The sequence below is a fragment of the Aythya fuligula genome, chromosome 11, assembly GCF_009819795.1.
Source record: "Aythya fuligula isolate bAytFul2 chromosome 11, bAytFul2.pri, whole genome shotgun sequence".
Lineage (NCBI taxonomy): Eukaryota > Metazoa > Chordata > Aves > Anseriformes > Anatidae > Aythya > Aythya fuligula.
The window spans coordinates 11,021,514-11,044,930 of NC_045569.1; the positions used below are offsets into that span (position 1 = coordinate 11,021,514).

Sequence of the window (23,417 nt, forward strand, 5' to 3'; positions counted from 1 at the left end):
TCATGGGGATGGCTGTTGTTCTCGTCTGATAGCAGAGCAGGAAAGGAAAACTCTTCCAAGAGTACTTCCACAGCCTTGTTCTGGTCGGAGCAGGATAAGGCCTTGGAAAGGCCAGAAGACGGTGGAGAGCCCTGATGAGCGAGGGGATGGGAACGGAGTGTGTTGGAAAGCGGATGGTGGGGAAAACAGATGATGAATGGGGAGGAGATTTGGTATGTCCTGATTTAGCTCTTTCTGGTCAAAGGCATTTTGAGTCAGCCAACACCAGAGCCAATTCATGCTGATGAGTCCTTGCTCCTGCTTTTTGCTCCTGCTATAGGACCTTCTTTGTGGTAACAGACGTAAGCTGGGCTCAGGCATTGCTGCAGGTTCACAGCTCCTCTGGCTGGTGCAAACAAGAGGCTCCTCACCCTGGAGATCAAAAGTGTCCTGGCCAGCCCTGAAATCTGTGTGCTAGCCATTGGGAAGTGTCCAGGTGGCCACTTGCTCAAGCAGTTTTCCCCTGAAAAATGTGCTGCTCCTACTCCAAGCTAGCACTGCGGTGGTGGGAGGTGCTGGCAGTGGCCAGCTCAGGTCTGCCTGTGCTGATCCACCGCCGCCGAGCGCGGTGGGGAAGGTGGCTGAGCGCCCAGCTCGCTGGCCAGCCGGTCACACACGTCCTGATGTCATTCCACGGAAAAGGCAGGTGACATCTGCTGTCAAGTGACATTTGTAGGACACCAAGCTGGCTGTGATGCAATCAAGGTTGCTTCTGTTCAATGGAAACTTTTGGATCAGTTTACGGGCTGTGACACTTCGCAAAATGTTGAGGGCTTCACGGAGGGGTGAGTGCCTGTTTTCTAACATTAGCCTTAATCTCATCAAAACATGCCTCTTCCCCTAAAAGCAACAGTGTGCTCACCGTCTGCTCCCAGCCAGTGTTACAGGAGATGGCCATGTGATTCACTCGCCTCTGTTCAGGAATGAAGTGTTGGGATTTTTTCCTCAAAAATAGACCTATTCCTAGGAGCGATAAAAGACTTGGATAAGCCCATCTGTTTTCCACTCACAATACTTTTTCTGCTGTGCGATTTAAAGAATGTGATAAGCCCAGAATAACACATACCCTGTCCTGCCAGAGTGCTTTGTTTTGCTGATGATTCCTTGTCCCTGCAGGAGCAGACTTGCTATGTGGCTGGTTGCAGTGTTCCTCATGCTGCTGTCCCTCTGTCTCCTCCGCAGGGTACCCGCAGCCAGAGGTGACATGGTACAAGGATGATGAAGAGATGGACCGCTACTGTGGCTTACCTAAGTATGAGATTTTCCGCCATGGAAATCGCCACACCCTGCAGCTGTACAAGTGAGTAAGGAACTGGAGAGTAGTTGGATTTGCTGGTGGGAGCTCGTTTTGGTGACTTGGAGAAGCCGGCTGTCAGCAGCGATCCCCCCAGTGCCAGTGCTCCCCACTGCAGTGTTCCCAGCCAGCCCTTCCCAGTCAGCTCTTCTCTCTGGTGACTCCCAGATCACATCAGGATGAGCTCTGTTACTGCATCCAGGGATAGCAGCCATGCTGGAAGCATGAGGAAGGTCGGGAGAAATTCCCCTCCCTGGAGCCTTCCAGTGCTGTAACAGTGTGTGCTGTTGCTGCAAGAGACGGGAGCAGAGTGTTAGGACTAACGTCAGGTGAGCAAAGGGAAAGCACTGGCTACATCCAGGAGGATGATGATGGTTCAGGGATCAGGCAGGATAAGGACAAAAGCAGTTCATACAAGTGTCCTGAGCAAGGACAAAAGAGGGAAAAGGGCTGTAGCCCTGCCCTAGGAGGGCCTTTCCTAACTTCCACTGAGAGGACAGGGAAGGGAAGGGCTGCTTTGGCACTGTACTGGAAGAGTCGAGGGCCTCCTTTATTCAGCCCAGGCTACCCGTTTCCTTTAGATTTAGACAAGGACTGTGTTTCTGGAGAGCCAGGAACATGTTCTCAGCTAGCAGAGACCTATTGCAGCTTGAGTCCTGGATTTGGGATGTCAGACAAGAGACCTGTATTGCTGATAGTCCTGTGATCCTTGGGATTCCAGCATGGGCTTTTCTGCCGCTCCAGGTTTCCACGTGGCGCAGTTCTTGCAGGAGTGGTCCAGGAGTTCCAGGGGGTGAAGGCAGAGGTGTGCATGTACTTGTGCCTGCCAAGTTAGGTGGGAAGGCTCTGGTAAGGTGGCAGGACAGAGGAAGAGCAAGAATGTAAGAAGCAAAGTTAGTCTGTGAAAATCTGAGAGGAGAAGATCTTGTGGAAGAATGTGGCTGAGAACAGTCAGAAAGCTTGGTGCTGGCCGTTCCTCCTTCATCTCAGCCCTCTGTTAGCAGAGTTACAGCCCAAAGGGCACTGGGCACTGGTTTACATCTGGGTTGTTTATCTGTTAGTGCTGAGAGAAGGCAGAGCCAGCCCCAGGCCTCCAGACCCACCGCAGGCGCCGTGGGCCAACATCTGCATCTTCTGGCCCCTCTGTGGCAAGAAGTGGGAGAGGGCATGTGTGTGTACACAGCTGCAGTGCTTGGGGAGGACGGGCAGGTCTCATGCAGAGCTTTTGGTTTCCAGGTGCCGAGAGGAAGATGCAGGCATTTACCAGGCCTCAGCTAGAAATAACAAAGGCATCGTGTCCTGCTCAGGCGTGCTGGAAGTGGGAACCATGACGGAGTTCAAAATCCATCAGAAGTGGTTTGCCAAAATTAAGAGAAAAGCTGAAGAAAAACTGCGAGAGATAGAACAGAGCAAGAAACGAGGGAAAGAGAATGTGGAGGTGGAGAATGTGCAGGGAATGAGCCCCGATCGGCTCCAAAGAAAGCGGAGGCTGGCCAGGGATCTGAATCTCCGGTCAGGAGCCTCTCCATGGGAGAAAGAGGATGCGGCAAAAGTGCATGTCGGTGATTCTCAGTCCAGATTCCATGAGGCTGAGCTGAAGGAACAGTCAGTAAACACGATGACTGGCTTACCAAACAAACTGGTAGCACCTTTGAAAGCAGAGGTGACCACCAATGGAGATGCTTGTTTGGAAAGTGCAGAAGAGAATGGGAATGGCTTTCTCGCGTACATCTACGAGACGGTGGAAGACCTAGTGGCTAAGCCAATGGCCAAAGACTCTGCAGCTAAAAAGAAAAAGAAAGTGGAGGATGCTCCAGCACCAAAGCAGGAAGTTTCAAAGCGAGAGGAAAGTGGGAGAGACAGGACAAAACCCTCAACAAATCCAAGGTTTGCCCCTCCCGTCCCCTTACGCAGGAGTGCACATCTGAGGGTGGCAAACGATCAAGAAGCGGATAATACTCCAAAGATCAAAGAGTCTGGGAAAGCTGTGAATCAGGACACTAAAATTAATGGTGATGTGCACTTCTCTTTGAAAGAGATGTATTTTGATAATCAAGTGAACGCAGCAGCGGAGAAGGAGGAGGCAGGAGCCAAGGAAGAGGCTGCGAGAGAGGCTGCCCTGCAGCCCGCGGGTGTCAGCAGGCAGACAGAGGGTGCTTCGCCATCCTCAGAGGTGTCAAAGGCAGGACCTGCACCACCCGAGGGAAGGAAGAGCCAGCACACAGCACAGAAGTCGGAGGGACATAAAGCCGTCGGTCCAGAGGTAACTAGAACAAATCTCAGCCAACGTGGTTGTGGTGCAGCATCAGCCCTGGGAGGCTGCCTGCACCCCAAGGGAGCTGCTGCTGCAGCTTCGCAGGTCTCCTCCAGCAAAAACACCCAGGAAACTGTCTGGGCTTTGTGTGCCCAAGTGGCAGAGCTTCCAGCTGAGCACCCCATCTCCGAATAAATGTCAGACGAGGTGGCGAGGAGAGATGTACGTCAGGCCCTGCGGCTGGACAGCTGGTCGGTGAGCGGCCCGGGGCGTGCTGCGAGCTCTCCAGTTTAATCGGCAGCCTGACCTCATGCAGAATGCTTCCAAATCAGTTAAGCAGGGAGCTGTGAATGGCTATTTATAGCTGGGGGTGGATGCCTTGTGTGTACGTGAGACTGATGACATCTGTTCAGTTTAGCAGTTGAGCCTGAGCTTCAGCCGGCGTTTAATGAGCCCCCCATGCAAATGAGCGCAGCGTGCCAGGTATGCCACGTGAGCTGTGCCAGGCAGGGCGTTGAATTTTGTTTACAGTGCAACATGTATACAGTAGATCTGGGCTATTTTTTGGCTCTCCCCTGTTGGAAAAACTCTCTTGCAAGACTCATTGTGGTGGCCATGCAGAGCCAGGGCACCGCACCTGCTCCTGACCCTCAGTACATCTTTTAGTCAACTTCTATTTTTGTCACTTAACCACTTAACCTGAAGCATTTTCCATGAAAATATTAGACTGGAGGCTACCAGTTTTTTGCTTGTTTGTTTGTTTTGTGTTCTTTTTTAAAATTTGATGAAGCCTTCTGAGGTAAAGGGTTCTCTGAGTCCAATTTGCAGATGCCATCAGAATCTGGTGTTCAAGCAAGGGTAGGTGCACACTCTCAGTACAGACCAAGGCTGTCGGATGATGCTCTCAGGGTGTAGCACGTCTCCCTCAGTAGGTAACGCAGTACGTCTGGATGTGGGGACATCCATGATACAGAAAGTGGGACTGCCGGCTGCTCCAGTAAAAAAAAAAAAAAATTCCTTTCTTCCTCTTATAGATTTCTTTAACCGTAGACAGGAGCACTCTTTATTCTCAGAAATATGCTGCTTTATGCAGTGAATTGAGTGTCTGGGTCCTGGACTCAAAGCAGTGAAGCCCACTTTAACCCATTGGCATCACATATTGCTGCATTAATTATTGCTCTGTGTGTAAGCCCATGGAAAAGCAATTCTTTTTCTCTCTCTTCTGCATTATTTTGCCCCTTGCTCTTAAGGAGGGTGGAACTTTGTGTACGGCAGCCAGGCTGTCATCCCTCAGCTTTTGACAATACATCAAGGTATTTTCCTCTTCAAAAACCCACTCACAGAGGAAACCTGTAACTTGACAGCTAGTGTGCTTTTTGAGCAGACAAAAAGCTTTTGATTTGAATTTGAATGCTTCAGCTAGTTAGTGTTGCTGGGGGAAGTACTGAGGCTTTTGTGTGACCAAATAAGCCATTTTAAAACCCTTTGAAGCTGACTCCAAGTGTGCTTGAGAATATTTATGCTCTCCAGGACACAGATTGCTTTTTATTTTATTTTTTAATTCTTTCCCGCAACCCAGACAGGGCCTTAGCAGTGTTTTTCTGGTCTTGGGACCTATCTGGTCCTTGTGCTCAGGACTTCTCTTTGAGCTGGATTTATCTGTAGCAGAGGAACTTTATAAAATGCCAGCCACTAGCCAGGCTCTGAACATCCACATGCACAAGGGCAGAGGCAAAACTGGGTTTGAATGAAAACCACCCTTGCAGTAGTTCTTGTATAATTTTGAAAATGGTGTTTTTATCACATTTCTTTGACAAGCCCCTAGTTTAGGTGTTTCACAGTTGCTTTAGGAGAGGTGCTTTTCTAAAAAGCCCCCAGCAAGTTCTTCTGAATGAGCTTTAGTTCCTGTGCCTCCAAGCCCCAAAAGATGGGCAGCCAAAGAGATGCCTCCCTTGGCAACACTGTGGCACAGAGCTCTCTCTGAACGTCCATCTGTGAACCTTGTTTTCCCCAAACTTCCTCGGTGTGCCGTGGTCCTTCGCACTCTTTGCAGTTGAATAGATGGGCTGGGGCTGTGCAGTGACCATTCCTGTCTTTTTTTGTGGCACTGAGGACCAAAAACTGCAGTCCTACGTATGAAGTGCCACAACCCTCTTTACCCATGGACCTCATTTTGGAGGCTTAAAACTCCTTCAGGAGAAAAACTTGAGCAGTGGATCCTCTGGGATGTCCTGTCTGCAGCCCCTCTTGATAGGGGAAAGGAAAACTGTTGTGTGACTGCCCCATTCCCACGCAGATGTCCTGATGCTGCTAGCTGAGCACCAAAAAGGCACAGCATATATCAGCGGTATCACTACCTCCCCTGAACCTTATCCTACAGAAACAGGTAGTGTCCCTTGGCTGGAAGATTTCACCAAATCTGCTTGGGATAAAGCTCAGCCATCGCAGTGGGCAGCTTGCTGAAATGTCTGCTAGTGTGCAGCTGCAGTCGGAAACATTTGAGCTTCCCGAATGTCAAAGAAACAGGATGGTCAAATAGCACAGATAACGTCAGGGTGTACAATTTCGCTATAAATCATTTAGGCAGCATCATCCAGATACTGTGTGACATGCCGATCGCCCCATCTCAGAGTGGAGATTGCAGATATAGTGTCAGGGGAGTACTGACTCTTAAAAAAGAGCATGAATTTTATACAAGGTCTTAGCAATGGCTGTTGAAAATGGGAAAGTGTTGCTCCTTGGGAAAGTGTGGTGTTGGAGGAGCTTGTATTTAAAGCCACTGAGTGACTTAGAGGAGCAGATCCCCTGCCTCTTGGTTGTACTGCTGTGTCTTGAAAGGCAGCAGAGTTGGAGCTGACAGTGAAAAACCACTTTGTGCAGTGTGACAGGGTGCTGTGGGACTCACTACCATGGGATGATGGTGAAGCAGCAAGGCCCTGGATGAGTATCAGCGGTACCAGGTTTGCACAGTTAAGATTCAGCATTCAAGCAGAGGCTGGGCAGTGTTACATGGTACAGATGGACCATAAGCACCACTGAGCAGACCCAGGCAGTAAAATAATGTTTCCCATTTTCTTCTTTGACTAGGTTGCAGGAGCAGTGGGACGGTCTGCTAGTGACCTAAAACATCCAGTGTCTGGCCCAACAGTAGATACCGGTCAGCAAGCCAACAAGTTAGAGGAGCTCAAGAAGGAGACTCCGGTTGGCCAGGACAGCAGGGGGGCTGGAAAAAGGACAAACCCCAGGCTGAGGCCTCAGGAGCCACCAAAGCCACCACCACCAGACCACACACAGCCCCACAAGGAGCAACCTCCCTCTAGGAAACAGTCAGAAGGACATTCCCATACTCCTGAGGGCAGAGAGGCCCGGCAAGGACTGTCAAATCAAGATGTTAAGAGCCAAGGTAATAAAGAGCCATTGCCAAAGAAATTGAGTCCTCCAGAGCCTGGAGAAAATACTCCTCGTGAGCAAAATGCACATCAGACTAAGGATGGGAAGAGCAAAGAGACGGGTTTAGAGCCATCCAGGAGTGAGCCCTGTGCAGAGGCAAGAGGCAGCAGTGTAGCAGAGTCATCCCCTGTGGTGGGAGGGACACATCGGGGGCTTCGGGAGGCTGAAACCCCAGCTCCTGCTTCAGGACGAGTGGACAAGGAAGAATCATCCCCTGTAGTGGGAGGGACACCTTTGGGGCTTCAGGAGGCTGAAACCCCAGCTCCTGCTTCAGTAAGAGTGGCTGAAGAAGAATCATCCCCTGTGGTAGGAGGGAAAACTCTGGGACTTCGGGAGACTGAAACCCCAGCTCCTGCTTCAGGACGAGTGGCCAGGGAAGTGTTGTCCCCTGTGGTAGGAGGGACACCTCAGGGGCTTTGGGAGGCTGAAACACCGGCTCCTGCTTCAGTACAAGTGGCCAAAGAAGAGTCGTCCCCTGTGGTGGGAGGGACACCTCAGGGGCTTTGGGAGGCTGAAGCACCAGCTCCTGCTTCAGGACGAGTGGCCGAAGAAGGGCCAATCCCCCCTCTTGCAGCAGGGACGTTGGTGGCACAGGAGGCACTGCCTGCAGCTCACAGCAATAAAGGGAAGGAGCCTGCTGCAGGGGAGGCCCTGTCTGGAGCCCAGCTGCTGCCTCCTGCGAGCAAAGCCACAGAAACCAAAAAGGCAGATGGATCTGCACCACAGGAGGAGTTTCCAGAAAGTTCTTCAGGGCAGGAGAGTGCCAAACAGGTGCCTGTACTACCTCAGAGGAAGGAAGGAGCAGAGCAAACAGCTGCAGCTCCAAAGCAGGAGCCAGCAGCACCTTCGGGCACTTTTGAAAGAGGCACTGAGGTTCAGCCACAAGCACCACTGGTCCTGCCAAGCCCCGAGAAACCTCAGGAAATGACTTTGGAGGAGAAGATGCAACACAAAAACCTTGTTTCCTCCTTGAAGAGCTACCTACTGCTGCTTTTAAAAATGTCAGATAGCAGCAACAGTGACACAAAAGAAGATGCTGAGCCCAGGGCTGAGGAGCAGCCCACTGCAGAGGAGGCTGCGCTCCCAGAAATAGGCATTGCAGGCCTGAGCCCCCGCACCTCAAGGAGAGTTTTGGAAAAGGTACAAAACAACCAGCTCTTCCAGACAGCAGAGAATTTGCCTCTGACTCCCAGGACAACCAGGCGGATCACAGGCCTGATTCAGGAGGAATTTGTTACCAGCAAAGAGATGCTGGCTTGCAGGCCTGTGCCGCCAAAGAGACGTACAAAGGTGGCTCCCGAAGCGGAGGGGTCATCCCAGCTCTCTGTGCCATCCATCGTGGTGGGCAGTGTGCCAGCAGCAGGAGCGGGACAGCCTCCTAATACTGCTCCCATTTTGCCTCCAGTGAGCCCTGAGAAAGAGAGTCCTAGTGACCCTTTGGCTGCACTACCTTGTGCCACACCAGAGGAGCTTGCTTCCGGGGCCCGCCGCAAAATATACCTGCCAAAAATGAAGCAAGCTGGGGAGGAAGAGGAGGCAACCCCAGAGAGCCAAGGGCATGCAAGAAGCCCTACTGTTTCACCACGGCAATCCAGGAAGAGTGCAGCCCTGCTGCAGACACCTGCCCTGGCTCCATCCCCTCCAACAGAGCAACGCTCCCCAACCCTCATGAGGAAGATGGCCACGTTGGAGGTTCCTAAGCTGTATGATGAACCTGCAGGTGACAGCAGCAATGATCCCGAAGTCCCTGAAGATGCTAAGCTAGAAGGGCAGCCAGCAGAATCCAAGAAAGCAAATAACCCATTTAAAGGTAAGGAAAGAGGTAATCCCCGTGAAGCAGATTTCCCTGTTGCCTATGAAGGGAGCCTGGCCAACCAAGCTGGTGAGAGCCAGCTGGGGACATGTGAGTTCTGTGCATTTGCAGGGTTTTCAACATTGTCTTTTGTCCGTGTGAAAGCCCAAAGTGTGCTCCAAGTATTTGAAAAGTCAGATGTAGCTGGGTAAGATGGGCCAGATGCTCATCTGCCCGAGCACAAGAGATGCACAAGCACATCTGCTGTAGATAAACTGCTGGCGTCCACCATTCCCTACCACAGTTAGCACAGAGGAGGCAGAGGAAGGCCAGAGACAGTAGTGCTGAGAATGGCTGTCTCCACAGCCTGGACTTCCCAACCCAAGGGAATGACAGAACTAACTCTCTTGTTTTTGGCCAGCATGCCCTGTTCCTCATGGTGCCTCGTGCTGCTCAAGGCTCCAGTGGGTGTAAGCAGGGTAAGCACACACCTTTTCCACCTCTGTGGTCAATGCTGATGTGTTTCCTGGTGGCAATGACTTAGAAAAGGCTTAATCCTGGTGTTGAGGTGCTTGCAGGAGCCAGGTGATAGCCTCACTGAAATCAGCACTCGTAGAATCTGAATCACTTAGGTTGGAAAAGACCTCTAAAATCATAAAGTCCAGTTCTTGCAAAAGTAGGGCTAACCTTACTGAATGCCTACCATAGAGGATATGTTTCCTCCTACATTGCCTACTGTTCTTCTGCTTTGCCTCTGGCCAAGCCCCACTAGGCACTGCAGTGCTGTGCCGTTGAGAACATTTGTACCTCTTACTTCCCATCGTATTTAGAGCTCTGAGACCTTCTCTGGGAAGGCAACGTTGTACCAGGCGGCACTGTGCTGATGTACTTGTGATACCCACCACCTAAGTCCAACGCAGCAGCACTGGGGTAGGCTGGCCTGTCCCCAGAGCTGCATCCAGCATTGTGTGTCTCACCATCAATCTCTTTGCACCCTGTCCTTAGCTCCACAGGTGATTCGTAAGATCAGGGCTGAACAATTTTCCGATGCATCAGGAAACCTGAAACTTTGGTGCCAGTTCTTCAATATTTTGAGTGATTCTAAGCTGATGTGGTACAAGGACGAGATCCCTGTAGCAGAAGCACAAAGGAGGTAACCTGCTAGCTCCACGTCATTGTAGTCCCTGTGCATAGCCCTGGGTTCATGTGTTAAATCCAGCTCTGGCCACTGTTTACTGTGGTAAAGATGCCCCTTTTCTTAAGGCTGCATGGGAAGCTCATTGCATGGCACGGTACATTGTGAACATCATTTGCTCAGTGCCCTGGGAGGGAGGATTGCTCAGACAGGGAATTGCTGCCCTACTTGTCCTACTGATGCTTCATCTAGAGTCTGGCTCAACGGCTGATGCTTTGATTCATGGAGCCCAGGGGAGGGCAGGGGCTGATCCAGACCTTGGAGAGGGCAGGGAAAGTGTTGTGCCCGTCTCAGAGCTTGAAAGCTGGGAGCAAACTACAGAACTGGGACCCCAACTGATACAGGGGAGGGCTGGTAGCTGTGCTGGGAGGGCCTGCACACTGCACTTCCATGCAACCAACACTGGCAAGCACCAAAGGAGAAAAAAGTAGCTCTGGTTTTGCTCTCTCTATCCCTTGGCACTGCCCTTGCACAGGAAAAAAACTTGTGTGTGGCTTGTATCTGGGATGCTCTTTAGGGTGTGTTACAGAGAACAGCTTGTGCTCAAGCCCAGGTGAGCTCTAGCTTGTGTGGGAACATCATCCACATTGGATGAGATTTGCCTGATGCCTCTAAGAGTCGTGTGAGTGAGGATCCTTTAAAATGGGCAGGCAGAAAGAGATGCTTCTGGGGCACCAGTGATGTCCTGTGGCAAATACTTGAGCTGAGGCAGGTGGACTAGGAGTGTCCATTTCCTTCTAGCTGAACAGTGTGGCCAGCTGAGCTGTGGGTCTCGGGAGGAAGATCCCTCCTTCCTCTGCAACCTGTCATCCCCTTGCCAGTTCACACTGGCCATGCAAGGCAGAAATTGGCTTTTGGTTCCTGTGGGGACTGGTCTGCCTGGCGTGCTGCCACCTTGGCCAGGAGATGCCAGCCCAAAGCTTGGTTCTGCAGGTTCATGATTTATTGGTTCCTTGGAAAGGGAGAGTCTGCAGGATGGGGAGTAGTGTTTGCCTTCACTCCTGAATGGCTGAAAATGTAGGAGGAAGCTGAACACCTCTGTGTTTGACTTCCAGCTATCTCACCCAGACAAGCATTTATTAGTCAGCTAAAGCCCTGACCAAGCCAGACTCAGAGGCAACCACCTTTATCAACATGTAGCCCAACCCTGGCCAGAGTTTGCAGGGCTTGCCTGGGAGATGTGCACGTCCGTGAGTATGAAGGGCCAGCCTCCTGATGCCATGAGGTGCCAGGGGAGCAGCTAGGATGCTCCTGCCTTCCTGCATGCCCACCGGCTGGCTTCCTTTCCAGCCCTCTGCCCTCCCTCCAAAGCCAGCACGGTGCCCACCGCAGCGCCCTGGCTGGTGACAGGGCTCCAGGTGTCCCCATGCACTGCCCGAGGCTGACACCTTGCTCTGATTTCTTCCAGTGCTGGTGATGAGGGCCAGGCAGCCTTGGCCATCGTGCAGGCATCCCAGAAGGACTGCGGAGTCTACCGCTGTGTGATCAGCAATGAGTACGGCACTGACTCCACTGATTTCCTGCTCAGCCCAGAAGGTGAGGAGCCTTCAGCAGCCTGATGGGCTCTTACAGCTGCCAGGGTGTGCGGTGGGGTGGCACGGCGAGCCACAGGGAGGGTTTGGTGCTGGGCTGCAGAGAGGGAGCTCTGCAAGCTGCCTTGGCAAGGTGCATCTGCCTCCATGTGCTGCCTCTGTGAGCAAATCGTGCCTTCCTCCTTGCCATCCCCCCGTGTGGAAGTGTGTGGGCCGTGAGGCAGGATGGGATCCTGGCTGAACCCTGACTCCTCTCCTGCTTTGTGTCTCCTCCAGTGCTGTCAGGATTCATCTTGCGGGAAGAGATCGAAGGTAAGGGTGATGTGCTGACAAGCTGCTGCCCCCACCTCCCTGCCATGCTGTGGTGTGGGCAGGACGTGCCTGCGTGGTCCCTTCTCACCAGCTCTTCCCTCCACCAGTCGGCGAGGAGATTGAGATGACGCCCATGGTGTTCGCAAAGGGCTTGGCTGACGCAGGCTACTGGGGGGATAAGTTCTTTGGGCGTGTGGTGAGTGAGGACATGGAAGTGGGTGCTGGCTTCCTGCGCAAGGCCTGCCGTGCCAGAGCCATCTATGGCCTAGAGCCCATCTTCGAGTCCGGCCACACCTGCGTCATCAAAGTGCACAATTTTATTGTCTTTGGGACCAAGAATGAGAACAGCCTCATTGAGAAGAACTATGATATCACCATACAGGTGAGCATTGCAGGCTGGCATTTGTGGGGAGACCCCACTTTTTCCCCATCTGTTGGCACCACGGTCCCCAGCGCTATGCCTGCTTTATTTCCTTCCAGTTTTTGAACGCTTTGGATGGGTCAAGCCATATCCCTGTGGGCTTCAGCCCTTCTCTCTGAGCAATGCAGAGCTGCTCAGAGCTTTCCTGTCACCTGTCCTTTGACTGCTGGGATAGGGGAACAACTGGGAGTGGGCCCAAGGGATGCTTTTCCAGGAGGGGGGTCCCAGGGCTTTGTTGCAGGCTGATTGGCACAAGGAGGGACAGGGCCCTGACTCTCCTGCTTGAATCTCCAGGAATGTAAAATCCAGAACTCTAGCCGTGAGTACTGCAAGATCTTTGCTGCTGAGGCACGAGCCGTCCCTGATTTTGGAGCAGTGCCTGAGTAAGTAGGGTGCTGCAGCCCCTTGGGCTTGACGGTGGGGCAGAGCTCCTTGGGAGACGGTGGGAGGGTTCTCCATGGGGCACCGGGGACATACCAGAGGGCAGCAACTTCTTCTCCTACACTCAAACAGGAGAGATTTGGGGGGAAGTCAAAAGCCAGAGACTGATGTGTGGATCTCCGTTTGCTGAGCTGTGTGTTACCACACAGGATAATTCCTCTGTACCTGATTTACCGACCGGCCAACAACATCCCTTACGCCACGATGGAGGAGGACCTGGGTGGGCCCTGTGAGCAGTACTGTGTCACCGAGAGAGATGGCAGCTTGGTGGCACGAGGCACCTCGGAGATTGTGCTCAAATGCTGTGCCTTCCAGCACTGGGTATACCAGTGGACGAATGGAAACATCCTTGTGACTGACATGGAAGGTAAAGGGATATTCCCACCCAATTCCCGTGGCCCTTCACCACTTGTGTGCTTGCAAAAGGAGGAGAACTACCCCCAGCCTTGCCCTCCTGACTGTTTCCCTATGTGCCTTGGAGCCCTGCTTAAAGGGTGATGAGCTGCCCTTGGCTCCGGTGCTCATCCTTGCCTGGGCAGGGGCTGGTTGTCCTCCCTTTCCTTGCAGGTGTGGGCTGGAAGATGACCAACGTGCGGATAGCTACCAACCTCAAAGGGTGAGTGACTCTCCAGATGTGGGGTGGCGTGGGGCATGATAGTAAGCGCCATCCGGTGGGACGTCTCCGAGCACGAGGTGAGGCTGAGTGTGGCTGTGTTGGCAGGTACCAGGGGCTGAAGGAAAGCTGCTTCCCCTCCCTGTTGGAGCAATTCGCGGCCACTCACCAGTGCAACCATTACTGCAGCATCCTGGGCCTGAAGACTCTGGAGCCAGCCAAACCCAAGGGCTCCAAGAGCCCCTCCACAGGCAGGAAATCAGCCCAGTCCAGCCCCCAGCTTCCGAAGAAGGGGATGGCGAGTCCCCAGGGCACCCGGAAGGCTTCTGTGAGCCCCAGGAGCTCCCGGAGAGCAGTGGAAGCAGGGGAGGCCCAAGCAGCCTCCAAACTCAGGTCTGGAGAGGGCAGCGGGTCTGGTTGCCCACAGTAGCCGGAGCTGCGGCCGTGGGGACCCCCGCTCCGCCCACCAGCCCAAGCAGCCGGAGGGCAGCGTGCGACCACGTGCTGCAGCTGCTCTCATCCCTTTGCTCCTGCCCCGGCTCCTCACGTTTGTGTTGTGTGGTGTGTGCTCGCGCAAGCCACTCGACTGGCTTCGCAGCAGGGCCGGCACAGCTGAGGGCATTGCGGTTCCCACCCATGGGCCCCCTCTCACAGACCTCTGCAGAAGATGCGTGGGGCCGTGCACGCCCCTGCGCCAGGACTTGCTTTCCACTCCTGCCTCGTTCCATTTGGCTTGTTTGAACTGGTGCATTCAAGACATGGGCCGTCAGACCAGCTCCCTCGGGCTTTGCCTATTCTGTGCCCCATTCCTGGCAGTGTTCCCCTGAGCTGACCAGGAGTGTGGGCTCTCCTGGCTCCCAGCTCCCTTCTGCTCCCCCAGCACGTGTCACCACTCCTCTCCCTCTTCATGTCCTCCGTAAAGCCCAGACAGTGCTCAGTGTCAGGGGTGTGAACCAAACCAGAGCCCGACCGGTCCTTTGCATGCTGATTTAAATTGTTTTGCTGCAGCGGGGTTTAGCGGTGAGCTGCAGCACTTGTGCTTGCCTGCTGCTATTGCTTGGGGCTCTGGGGTGCGGGCCAGCCCCGTGGCGGGGTGCTGGTGTCGGTGCCAGCAGCCGCACGGGGTGGGAGCTGCACCCCTCTCCTGGCTTCCATGGCTGGGTGGATGCTGAGGGCGGTGGTGCTGCTACAGGTAAGGATGCTCTACCTCAGATGGGGCGCCCAGGAGCGGGGCATTGCTGGCCACGTGTGGTTAGTGTCACCCCCGCTTGGCAGCGTCTGCCCCTGTCTCTGCTGCCCTGGTGCCACACAGAGGCCAGTTCTGAGCCCCAGGGCCGCCTGCTCTGGCCATGGTGGGAGGCATCGACGGGTGGGCAGCGGTGCTCCTGCTGCGAAGTAAAGCCCCCCACAGTGGGACAAGACTCCTTTGTCTCATCCCATCACCTTCCCTAGGGCTCTGGAAAGGCGTGCTGGGTGACAGCGCTGCCACACCTAAGCATGGGGAGGGCGGTGGCACCCGAAACGGTGACTCGCTGCAGCCTGGCAGAGGAGAGAAGGGGCTGGGCTGGGAGCAGGGGTGTGCCCCGGTGCCCTGGTGCTGTCGTCAGATCATTGTAAAATAATGGTGTACATACATGGCCGCCTTGGCAAATGGGTGTGCTCGAGTGCAATAAAGTGAGAAGGACTGGCCTGTTCCCCGGCGCTGTGGTCGCTATGGAAAAGATGAACTCAAGCATGGCGGGACGGGGAGGCTTGTGTCTGGGGAAGGCAGGAAACAGCTTCAGCCGACAGCTTTACCCCATCCACGCCGGCTGTGGGGAGAGGAGAGGGGCTGGGCCCTGAAGCTGGCACCTGGTGGAGGCTCAATTTGCAAGGTTTGCAGCAAAAAACAGCTATGGCGAGCTTCAGTCATGGGATATGTACAGCCTGAGGTTTATTTTGGAGCAGTTCCCCTGTGTCCAAGGAGCCAACACCCAGGGCTGCAGGTTGCAAGGTGCATGATGCTGTCTTTCATCACTGGAGTGGACAGGACCAGACACACACATCCACGCTGTTTTTTTTCGTGCCTCTGGGACCGGTGTGTGTGGACCCTGGTGTTCCTTTGAGCTGGCAGCAGCCTGTGAGTTTCAGGGTTCACCACGTGCAGGATGTGTGGTTGTAGTGCCCACAGCACTGCATCAGCCATAGCTCACTCTCCGCCTGGCCATCCCAGACGCCAGTGAAGGAGAGTGTCCCGTTCTCCAGCATCGTGCTGAAAGGAAAGAGAGGCACGGTCAGGCCTAGAGCCACCCTTCCACCCCCATCCCCAAACTGATGGTTCAGAGGCTCACACTGGGCTCCTCAACCTCCCAGAGAGAGCCAGAGAGCTGGCTTGCTGGGTGCCGACTGTGCCCAGCTGCTGAAGGGCGAAGGAGATGGGACATGCGTGCAAGCTCCACGAGCCAGTCCCATCCCAGCCCTGTCTGCCACCCCCATGCACATGGGTCCCCAGGCAAGACCCTACAGCTCCAGACCCTCTCCATGGCCCGGCCGCACACCTACCTAGCGAAGAGTTGCTTGCAGCACGTGTATATGGGGTAGCTGGTAGAGGTGAAGTTGGCGGTGCCGAAGAAGGTCACGCAGTCACTCACCTCCGTTGGCGTGTACATGAGGCCTGGGGGACAAGGCCTGGTGGTTTGGTCCCTGGGGGACCACACACTCAAATCCCACACCCTGACCGTGCATGCACCACATCCTCCCAGCTGGCAGCAGCAGTGGGAGCTCCTCACAATGCCTCAAAGTCCACCCTTGAAATATCCCAACTGCAGCCCAGGTGAGGGTGAGGAGCCCCAGCAGTGCCATGGGATTTGGGGGACCCTGAGAAACTGCCACAGGGGGGAGAGAGCAGAGGGTTTGGAGGCCCTGTCAGAGCTGTGGGGGTGGCCCCCAGCCTTCCCACACCTGCACCAGCATTTGTAGGGGCGTTCAGCCCTTTGCCTGTTCTCCCCAGGGACCTACCTGCCAGGCAGGAGTTGAGCATGGAGACGCAGATGCCGGTGAGCAGGGCTCGCAGCACGACGGAGGCAAAGTCGCTCTTGCGGTGGGGAACAAGGGAGGCTGTGGGGACAAAGCAGAGAGGAGGGCAAGTCAGATCCTTGCTCTGCTTCTGGACCCCGGTCAGGGACACAGAAAGAAGAGACATGTCCCAGGTCCCCATCTGGCTCTGCCATCCAGTGCCCTGCCCAACCATGCTGGTGTAGCATCGTGTTTGGTGGTCCTGGCCACAGCCCAGCCTGTCTGCCCAGCCTGTGGTGGGGGTGGAAGTCCCATTTCTTAGCTGCGTGCTATCAGAGGCTGAACGCTGAGGCTTGAAGGCAGCAAATTCCTGCCGCCCACAGGTCCCATTGCCCCACGCCCAAGCACCCAGGACGTGGGTCACACTCACTCAGGCCTCCCAGCATGATCCCGATGGAGCTGAGGTTGGCAAATCCACAGAGTGCAAAGGTGGTGATGGTCTCGGCACGCTCCTGCAGGGCACAAAGACAGGGGACAGTGACCCTGACCCAGCCCCACAGCGCCCTGAGCTGAGCTCCATGGTGTAGCTCCCAGCTCAGCCAGCCAGGGTGGAGATAAGTCCCCCCCCCAAATCCTTTCTCCTTCAGTGGGTCCTTCGGGATGACCCCAAACCCAGTAGTGAGTGGACATTCAAGTCTAGTTGGCTGTGGGTGTCCTCCCATCCCCCAAACCATCACCCCCCTGCCCTGCCAGGCCCCGTGCCCCGTTTCAGCTGGCTCCATCAGTGCCCTATGCCCAGCGGGGTTGGCAGTTGCCCTCACAGATATCCACTGCTTCTGGCCCCCGTTCCACTCCTCCAGGCCGTCCAGCCGATTCTTCTTGTACGTGGCCAGCTGCTGGTACGCCACGAACTCATTCAGGAAGATCTTGGTCCCCAGGAGCTCGGCCACCAGTGGCGAGTCTGCCCAGTCTGCCCCCATGAGAAAGGCCACGGGCATGAGGACGTAGGAGCAGATCATCTGGGAAGAGCACGCCAGGAGGGAGCACCGCAGAGCTGAGCCCCTGCGTAGCCCCCAGCTTGGGCACCCGCCGCCAGCGTTCACCAAGCACCAGCAAAGTGAACGCTAGACAAGGGGGGGTCTTGGCAGCCCACTGAGGCAGCGGGCGAAGGTGGGGATGGGCAGGGGATTCGGGGATACCTGAAAGGAGAGGTCTTTGATGTTCACCATCTCCCCGAACCACAGCAAGGCAGCGTTGATGAACTCCAGCACGGCCAAGAAGGCGATGAGGTTGGCCGCGATGTTGGCCACAAGCCCCACCGAGGCAGCAGCCCCACTACTAGCAGCTTCCAGGATGTTCTGCTCTTCCCTGGGAGAAAAAAGACCCAGACAGGCTCACGTGGCCAGGCAACACCACTGTGAGGTTGGTCCTGCTCTGTGGATGTACTGCGCTGTCTGCACACCACAGGGGTCTCCCAACCTTCTGCCACCTGCCATACCCCAATTGCTCCGGCAACTTCCCTGCTGTGGCAGGATGTGTGCGACCCCACCGCCCCATCCCGCTGCTCCCACTCACCCGCTGGCGATGTGGACGCTTTCCTTGCCCTTGAACTTGGACTCTTCCACTTCGGGGTAGACCAGTTTGGACATAGCGAGGGCACAGGGTGCAGCCATCACGGAGGCTGCAATCAATGATGCTGCGTCTATCTGCAACAGGCAGACCATGGGCTTAGGCGCTGCAGCTCCGTGCAAGGCTGCACAGGGCTGCCCCAGGACATGGCCAGCAAGGGCCAGCAACACCTGGAGCAGTGCCAGGCTTTCTGGTTGCTCAGGGTTGGAAAATGTCTCTGCATTTCCCATCTTGGCCATTGAGGAGGCATAGGTCTGGATGGAGACATTGCTGGAGCCACAACAATCATAACCTCAGATGCTAATCTCTTGCTGTCTGACTTAACCTTGATGATTTTTGTCCCCTCCCTGTCCCTTTCTGTCATTATCATTATCAGAGCAATAAGTTGTGCAACATTGTGAACTTCCACCCCCACCGAACAGCCGAGCTCCCAGCAGGAGCAGAGTATTACCGTAACAGCCTCATCTCACCCCTCCCCTGCCCTCTGCGCGGCAATTTCTCATTTCTCTGTCCTTTCACCCGTGGCTCCCTCCTTAAGTAGCCTAATTAATGTTTAAATAGCAGTAGCTCAGCCAGAAGGTCAAGGGGAAGGTTTATTCCCCAGTACGGAGCACTGATGAGGCCACATCTGGACACAATGTCCATCTCTGAGACAATGATGAACTGGGGAGAGCATTCCTGGCTGCGGCACGGGACAGCCGAGGAGATGCTGGAGGAGCTGGGCTTGTTCAGCTGGGAGAAAGGAGGGCTGAGCGGGGGGAGCTGCAGTCCCCAGATACTTAAAAGGGGGCTGAAGGGAAGACACTTCCCAGAGGTCCCTGGTGAAAGGCTGAGAAGCACAGTACAGGTTACAGTGGAGGAATTCCTGCTGGACATGAGGAAAAATTTGTTCCCAGTGAATTGGGGCTTCTGGGGCAGACCAGAGAGGTGGGGAGGATCTCCACCATGGAGATGTTCACCGCTAACCTGGATGAGCATCCCGCTCAGGCTCTGCCATTACCCAGTCTGGGCAAGAGGGTGGACCAGAGACCTCCAAAGGGGTCTTCCAGGCTAAATCATTCCCTGATTCAATAAGATCTACCCTGATTGCTGTGGAAGGGTCCCTGGCAGAGCTCTGGGGTTTTGGCAAGGCCAGCAGAGGTGAGGTGAGACTGGGCATGGAGACCCCTGGCCCGTTATGGAAGAGGACCACAGTGGGTCCTTTTCCCCCACAAGCTGAGGGCAGTTCTGGCATGTCAGAACCCCTGAGCAGGGAAAACGTGGCTTGTATCTGGCTGTGCACTCACCCCAAAAGATATATAGGCTCCCATCACGCTGCCTGCAATGGTGGAAAAGCCCCCAGTCATCACAGCATGGATTTCTGAATAGGTCATGTCTGCAAGGTACGGGCGGATGAGCAGTGGGGCTTCAGTCTGTGTGAAAGAAAAGCCTCTGTTGTCACCATGCAGGGCTGTAGGTCTCCTGGGAAGGAAGGAGAAGACCCTTCCTCTGGGGCAGCCTCAGCTGCAAGGACTGAGGGGCTGGATCTCCTCCCCAGAGCCTTACCTGTCCCACAAAAATGTTCCCTGCCACACTCAGGGTCTCAGTAGGGGTGGTGCCCATTGAGAACTGAAGCAGCCAGGAGATCTGGAGACAGACAAGGCCACGGTGTTTCCAAAGGCTCCTGACACCCCACCACCCACCCTGTGAAGCAAAGCACTATCTGGTCCTCCAGCCTGCCCTTGCCAAGCAGCATGGTGGTGGTCTCCAGAAGTGCCCAAAGACCAGGTAGCACCATCAACCCCAGGGCTGGGCTTTCTCAGGAAGATGTGCATGAAAGAGAGGTCACGATAGACGTGTCTATCATTTTAGCAGAACAAGTCAAACCAAATTAGTACCATCCCAATTTTCCAGGGACATCCATCAACTTTTCATTGGGGCTGCAGAAACCACCTGGTCCTTCTCCTTTCCACCACCATCACAGAGCTAGACACAAGGCCCTACCTTCAGGATGAGCCACTGCATGGCACCGAGGTAATAGAGGATGGACATCACACAGCTGAAGAAAACAACGATGGGCAGAGTCTGCAGACAAGACACCAGGGTGCAGGATTAAAGGGGAGTTGAGCAGCACATCTAAGTACACGTGGGGACCAGGCTCCCCTGCCACATGGGCTGGGCATGGTGTTGCATATCCAGCCCACACTATTGGGGTGCCACAACACTGGGCGAGCCCAGCAGGAGGGACAGGAACCCGTATAAATTCCCCATGGCTCTGAGGAGGTCCATGGATGGGCACAAAGCTAAGGGAGACCCATCCTTGAGCTGGTTGAGCTCTGGACAAGGCCAGAAGAAAACCAGGCTCTGCCTCTCCCTCCCCACATCCCATTCCCCAAGCTGACCTGAAAGGCAAAGACTTCTTCAACGAGCGTGTTCCCAAAGACAAAGACGGAGCCAGCTTTGGTGTAGCCCAGGAAGATCTGCAATTGAGGACGTCATATGGTAAGAGGGAGATCTCCATGAGCTCTTCCCCTGACATCTGTCTTCTGCCTAGCAGGTGACTGCCCCTCAATCCCACAGCCAGATTCATTGCCCCAGCAGATAAAGACCCCGTGATACCTAGGCTGGGGATAGTGGTGGGGTGTCCCTGAGGCACAGGGCACTACTCCAGCCTGCAAGGGACACTGTGCCAAAGGGCCTGGGCTGTGCCACAAAACCAGGAAAGAGCTGGCTTTTCTCCAGTCTCAACACGAATGCTGGCGTGCATTCCCTGCCGCTCCTCCAGCCCATGCCACGCTCAGCTCTACTTACTGGTCGCAATGGGAGCTACCTGGAGGGCTTAAGCATGGGACAGGGTGAGCAGAAACAGTACCTGGATCTGGTCACCCAGCCACCGGAAAGCTTGGATGCCAGGGGTTGTTCGGAGGATGAAGAGGCCAATTAAGAATTCCAAGGCAATACCCCAGAAAACAGCTCTCCAGGACACCTGGGGACCAAGAGTAGAATGAGGACCAAAGCGTTACCAAAGCCTACAGACTTACCTCTCTGGCTTTCTGCCCTTTCAGTGGCTCTTGGGTGGTGGTCAGGGGGATGCTATTTGCCAGGAATCCCCTCAGAAACCTACAAACATAGGCTGGTGATAGAGGGAGAAGACAAGTTGGTGGGAGTCAGGAAATGGCTGGTAAAATGCAACCTGCCAGGCTTGCCAGGGAGGAGAAGGGCAGTGGAGACCTTCTTGTGGTAGTATAGACCCCCTAGAGCAAAATTGCTTGTTCACTAACACTTTGGAGGAAGGGGATGGAGGGATTGCCCAAAACATTGAAAAGGACTGGGCTGGAAACCCCTGGGACTTCAATCACTTCTGCCCCTCCACCCACAGGCACCTGAAGCTCAGGCATGGCTCTGGTGCTGAGTCTCTGGGTCTGCCCCAGTGTGAAAGACACTGTGGAAAACAGGATAAGGGGACCACGGGGGAGCCCTGGGTCGGGCAGCAGGCAGGAGAGCAGTCTGGTGGCTTTGGGGCTGCAACCATCTAGCCTGGGCTCTGCTCCCCAGGCTGTGGCCAGCTCTGCCCAGGGGCCCTGCTGGGCTTTTGTGTCCTCCAGGGAGCCTAGGGACTTCTCCCCTGCTCCAGCCATGGGCCATCAGGGGATGATAATGGGAAAGAAGCATTTGTTCCCCACATCCTCCTCAGCTCTCAGTGCTGGGTGGCCACCTCTGGTGAGGCCACGCCACACCTGAAACACATACTGCGCTGTGGTGCTTGGAGAAGATGAACAGAAACAGCAAAATAAAGCAGAAGCCAGCTAATGAGATGAGCTGCTCTGGGTTTCTGGCGGTGTCCAAAGCCAGCCACGTGACCAGGCCGCCCAGGAGGACCACACTCAGCAGCCTGCAAAGTAAATCCCAGACTGTCACAGAGAGGAAGCCCCCATGAAGGCAGGAGCTAACTGTGTGGGAGATGTCACCCTACGGGCCGTGCATCTGAGGAAACCCGGGTCTCAGATGCAGATGAGGGGTACAGCTAGCCATCAGGCTACTGAGGTAGAGAGGTGGTGGCAAGCCATTTCTGCCACGGCTTCTACATAGCAGGGCCATGCCTCACCACTCATGAGGTGCCTGCACAACACTAGGGCACATCCCCAGTGCCACCAGCTATCAGTCACGCCAGCCCCGCTCTGGCCATACAACCACAGGATAGGGAACTTGACTCTGGGGAGATGCAGCCCTGTCTCCTCCTCACTCACCATTTCAGCCATCGCCAGGATTTTTGGAAGCATTTCTGAACAGGGCGGAGGAGCTGCAATACCTTTGCCCCACAGTACTTCTTGAAGAGGCTCCATAGCATGAAGAAGACAACCACAGCAGTTATGATGAGCAAGGCAAGGGCTCGCTGGAAGTTGAGCCAACAGGCCGCAATGAGGTAGCACAGGTAGGCTGGAGAAGGCACGTATGGGGGTCAGAAACATCAGAACCATAGGGATTCACAATGCTAATTGTGGCAAACAGGTCTGTTTCCTCAAAACATCCTTCCCTGACCACCCCTGAGGCTCTTGTCTATGCATGGGGGGGGGTTAGGTAGCACCACCTGAGCAGCCAGGCTCCTTGGTGACAGCATCTCAGCTGTGTGGGTGCACACAGAGTGAGCAGAGGCAGAGCAAACTCTTGGTGTAGGTGGAGAAAGGGGAGGACAGTGAGATGCGGGGAGCTCTCATGGACAGGAGCAGCGGGGTGAGGAGGACTTGGACAATGGGGCTGGTGAGGATAGACACAACCTCCATGTGGGCAGTGGTGCCTGTTGCTTGGAGGCTGGGGGCACAGCCATCCCAGGGGATGTGGAGCTGGGGTCTCAGTGCTGGGAAGTCCTCACCTACTCCAAAGATCCCCCAGAAGACCATCCGCAGTGTCTTGGCATGAGCCTTGCAGAAGCGCTTTGCCTTGGATGCTGGCTGCAGAGCCTTCCTGGGGAGAGTCACACACCAGAGACACGAGAGGTGCAGATTTATCCTGAAGATCAGCCCAATTTCGGACTCACTGTGACCACTGGAAATACTTCACATGCATGAATCTACGGGAGTTATCCTACCTGCAGTATGAGGAGACTCTCCCTTTCCCTTCTCCTCGCCTTTCCTCCTTGCTCCCACCACGTGGACCATCATGGTTCTCCTCATGGAGTCCCTCCTCACCCTGGAAAACATTGTTAGCTGGAGCACCCCAAGCAGCTCCTGTGGCCCAGTGGGAGGGGAAGGGGGTGATTTACCGGAGATTCAAAAGCTGGGTTGTCTATGCCCTTCTCAAGGCTGTCCAGGGATATCCGGTTTTCTTCCATCTCCAGGTGCGCCATTGCCTCACCGCATTAGAGAAACAGCACGGTGAGGGACCAGCTGCCCAGGGAGAGAAAGCTGGGATCAGCTCTGAGAAGGACAAATATCTGACCCCTGTCGACAGTTTGGGGTCTCTGAAGAGAACACC

General features: G+C 54.8%; 2 protein-coding genes across 2 annotated transcripts in view; one reads left to right on the forward strand and one right to left on the reverse strand.

Moving 5' to 3' along the window:
* ALPK3 (alpha kinase 3) overlaps positions 1-13,773 on the forward strand; it is a 32,555-nt gene extending 18,782 nt beyond the window's left edge. Inside the window, 11 exon segments of the mRNA XM_032194967.1 lie at positions 1,222-1,339; positions 2,570-3,596; positions 6,675-8,847; positions 9,835-9,982; positions 11,433-11,560; positions 11,833-11,868; positions 11,976-12,250; positions 12,584-12,672; positions 12,880-13,097; positions 13,298-13,346; positions 13,452-13,773. Of these exon segments, the coding sequence (XP_032050858.1) occupies positions 1,222-1,339; positions 2,570-3,596; positions 6,675-8,847; positions 9,835-9,982; positions 11,433-11,560; positions 11,833-11,868; positions 11,976-12,250; positions 12,584-12,672; positions 12,880-13,097; positions 13,298-13,346; positions 13,452-13,773 (4,583 nt within the window).
* Positions 13,774-15,476: 1,703 nt separating this feature from the next.
* On the reverse strand, positions 15,477-23,289 carry SLC28A2 (solute carrier family 28 member 2). The gene is made up of 17 exons (XM_032194980.1): positions 23,206-23,289; positions 23,032-23,132; positions 22,816-22,907; positions 22,193-22,382; positions 21,696-21,837; positions 20,818-20,931; positions 20,348-20,425; positions 19,950-20,030; positions 19,512-19,592; positions 19,253-19,378; positions 17,913-18,043; positions 17,537-17,705; positions 17,159-17,356; positions 16,768-16,849; positions 16,341-16,439; positions 15,885-15,996; positions 15,477-15,594 (listed from the first exon to the last, which is right to left on the reverse strand). The coding sequence occupies exons 1-17, from the start codon at positions 23,287-23,289 to the stop codon at positions 15,477-15,479; spliced, it is 1,998 nt and encodes a 665-aa protein (XP_032050871.1).
* Positions 23,290-23,417: the final 128 nt, after the last annotated feature.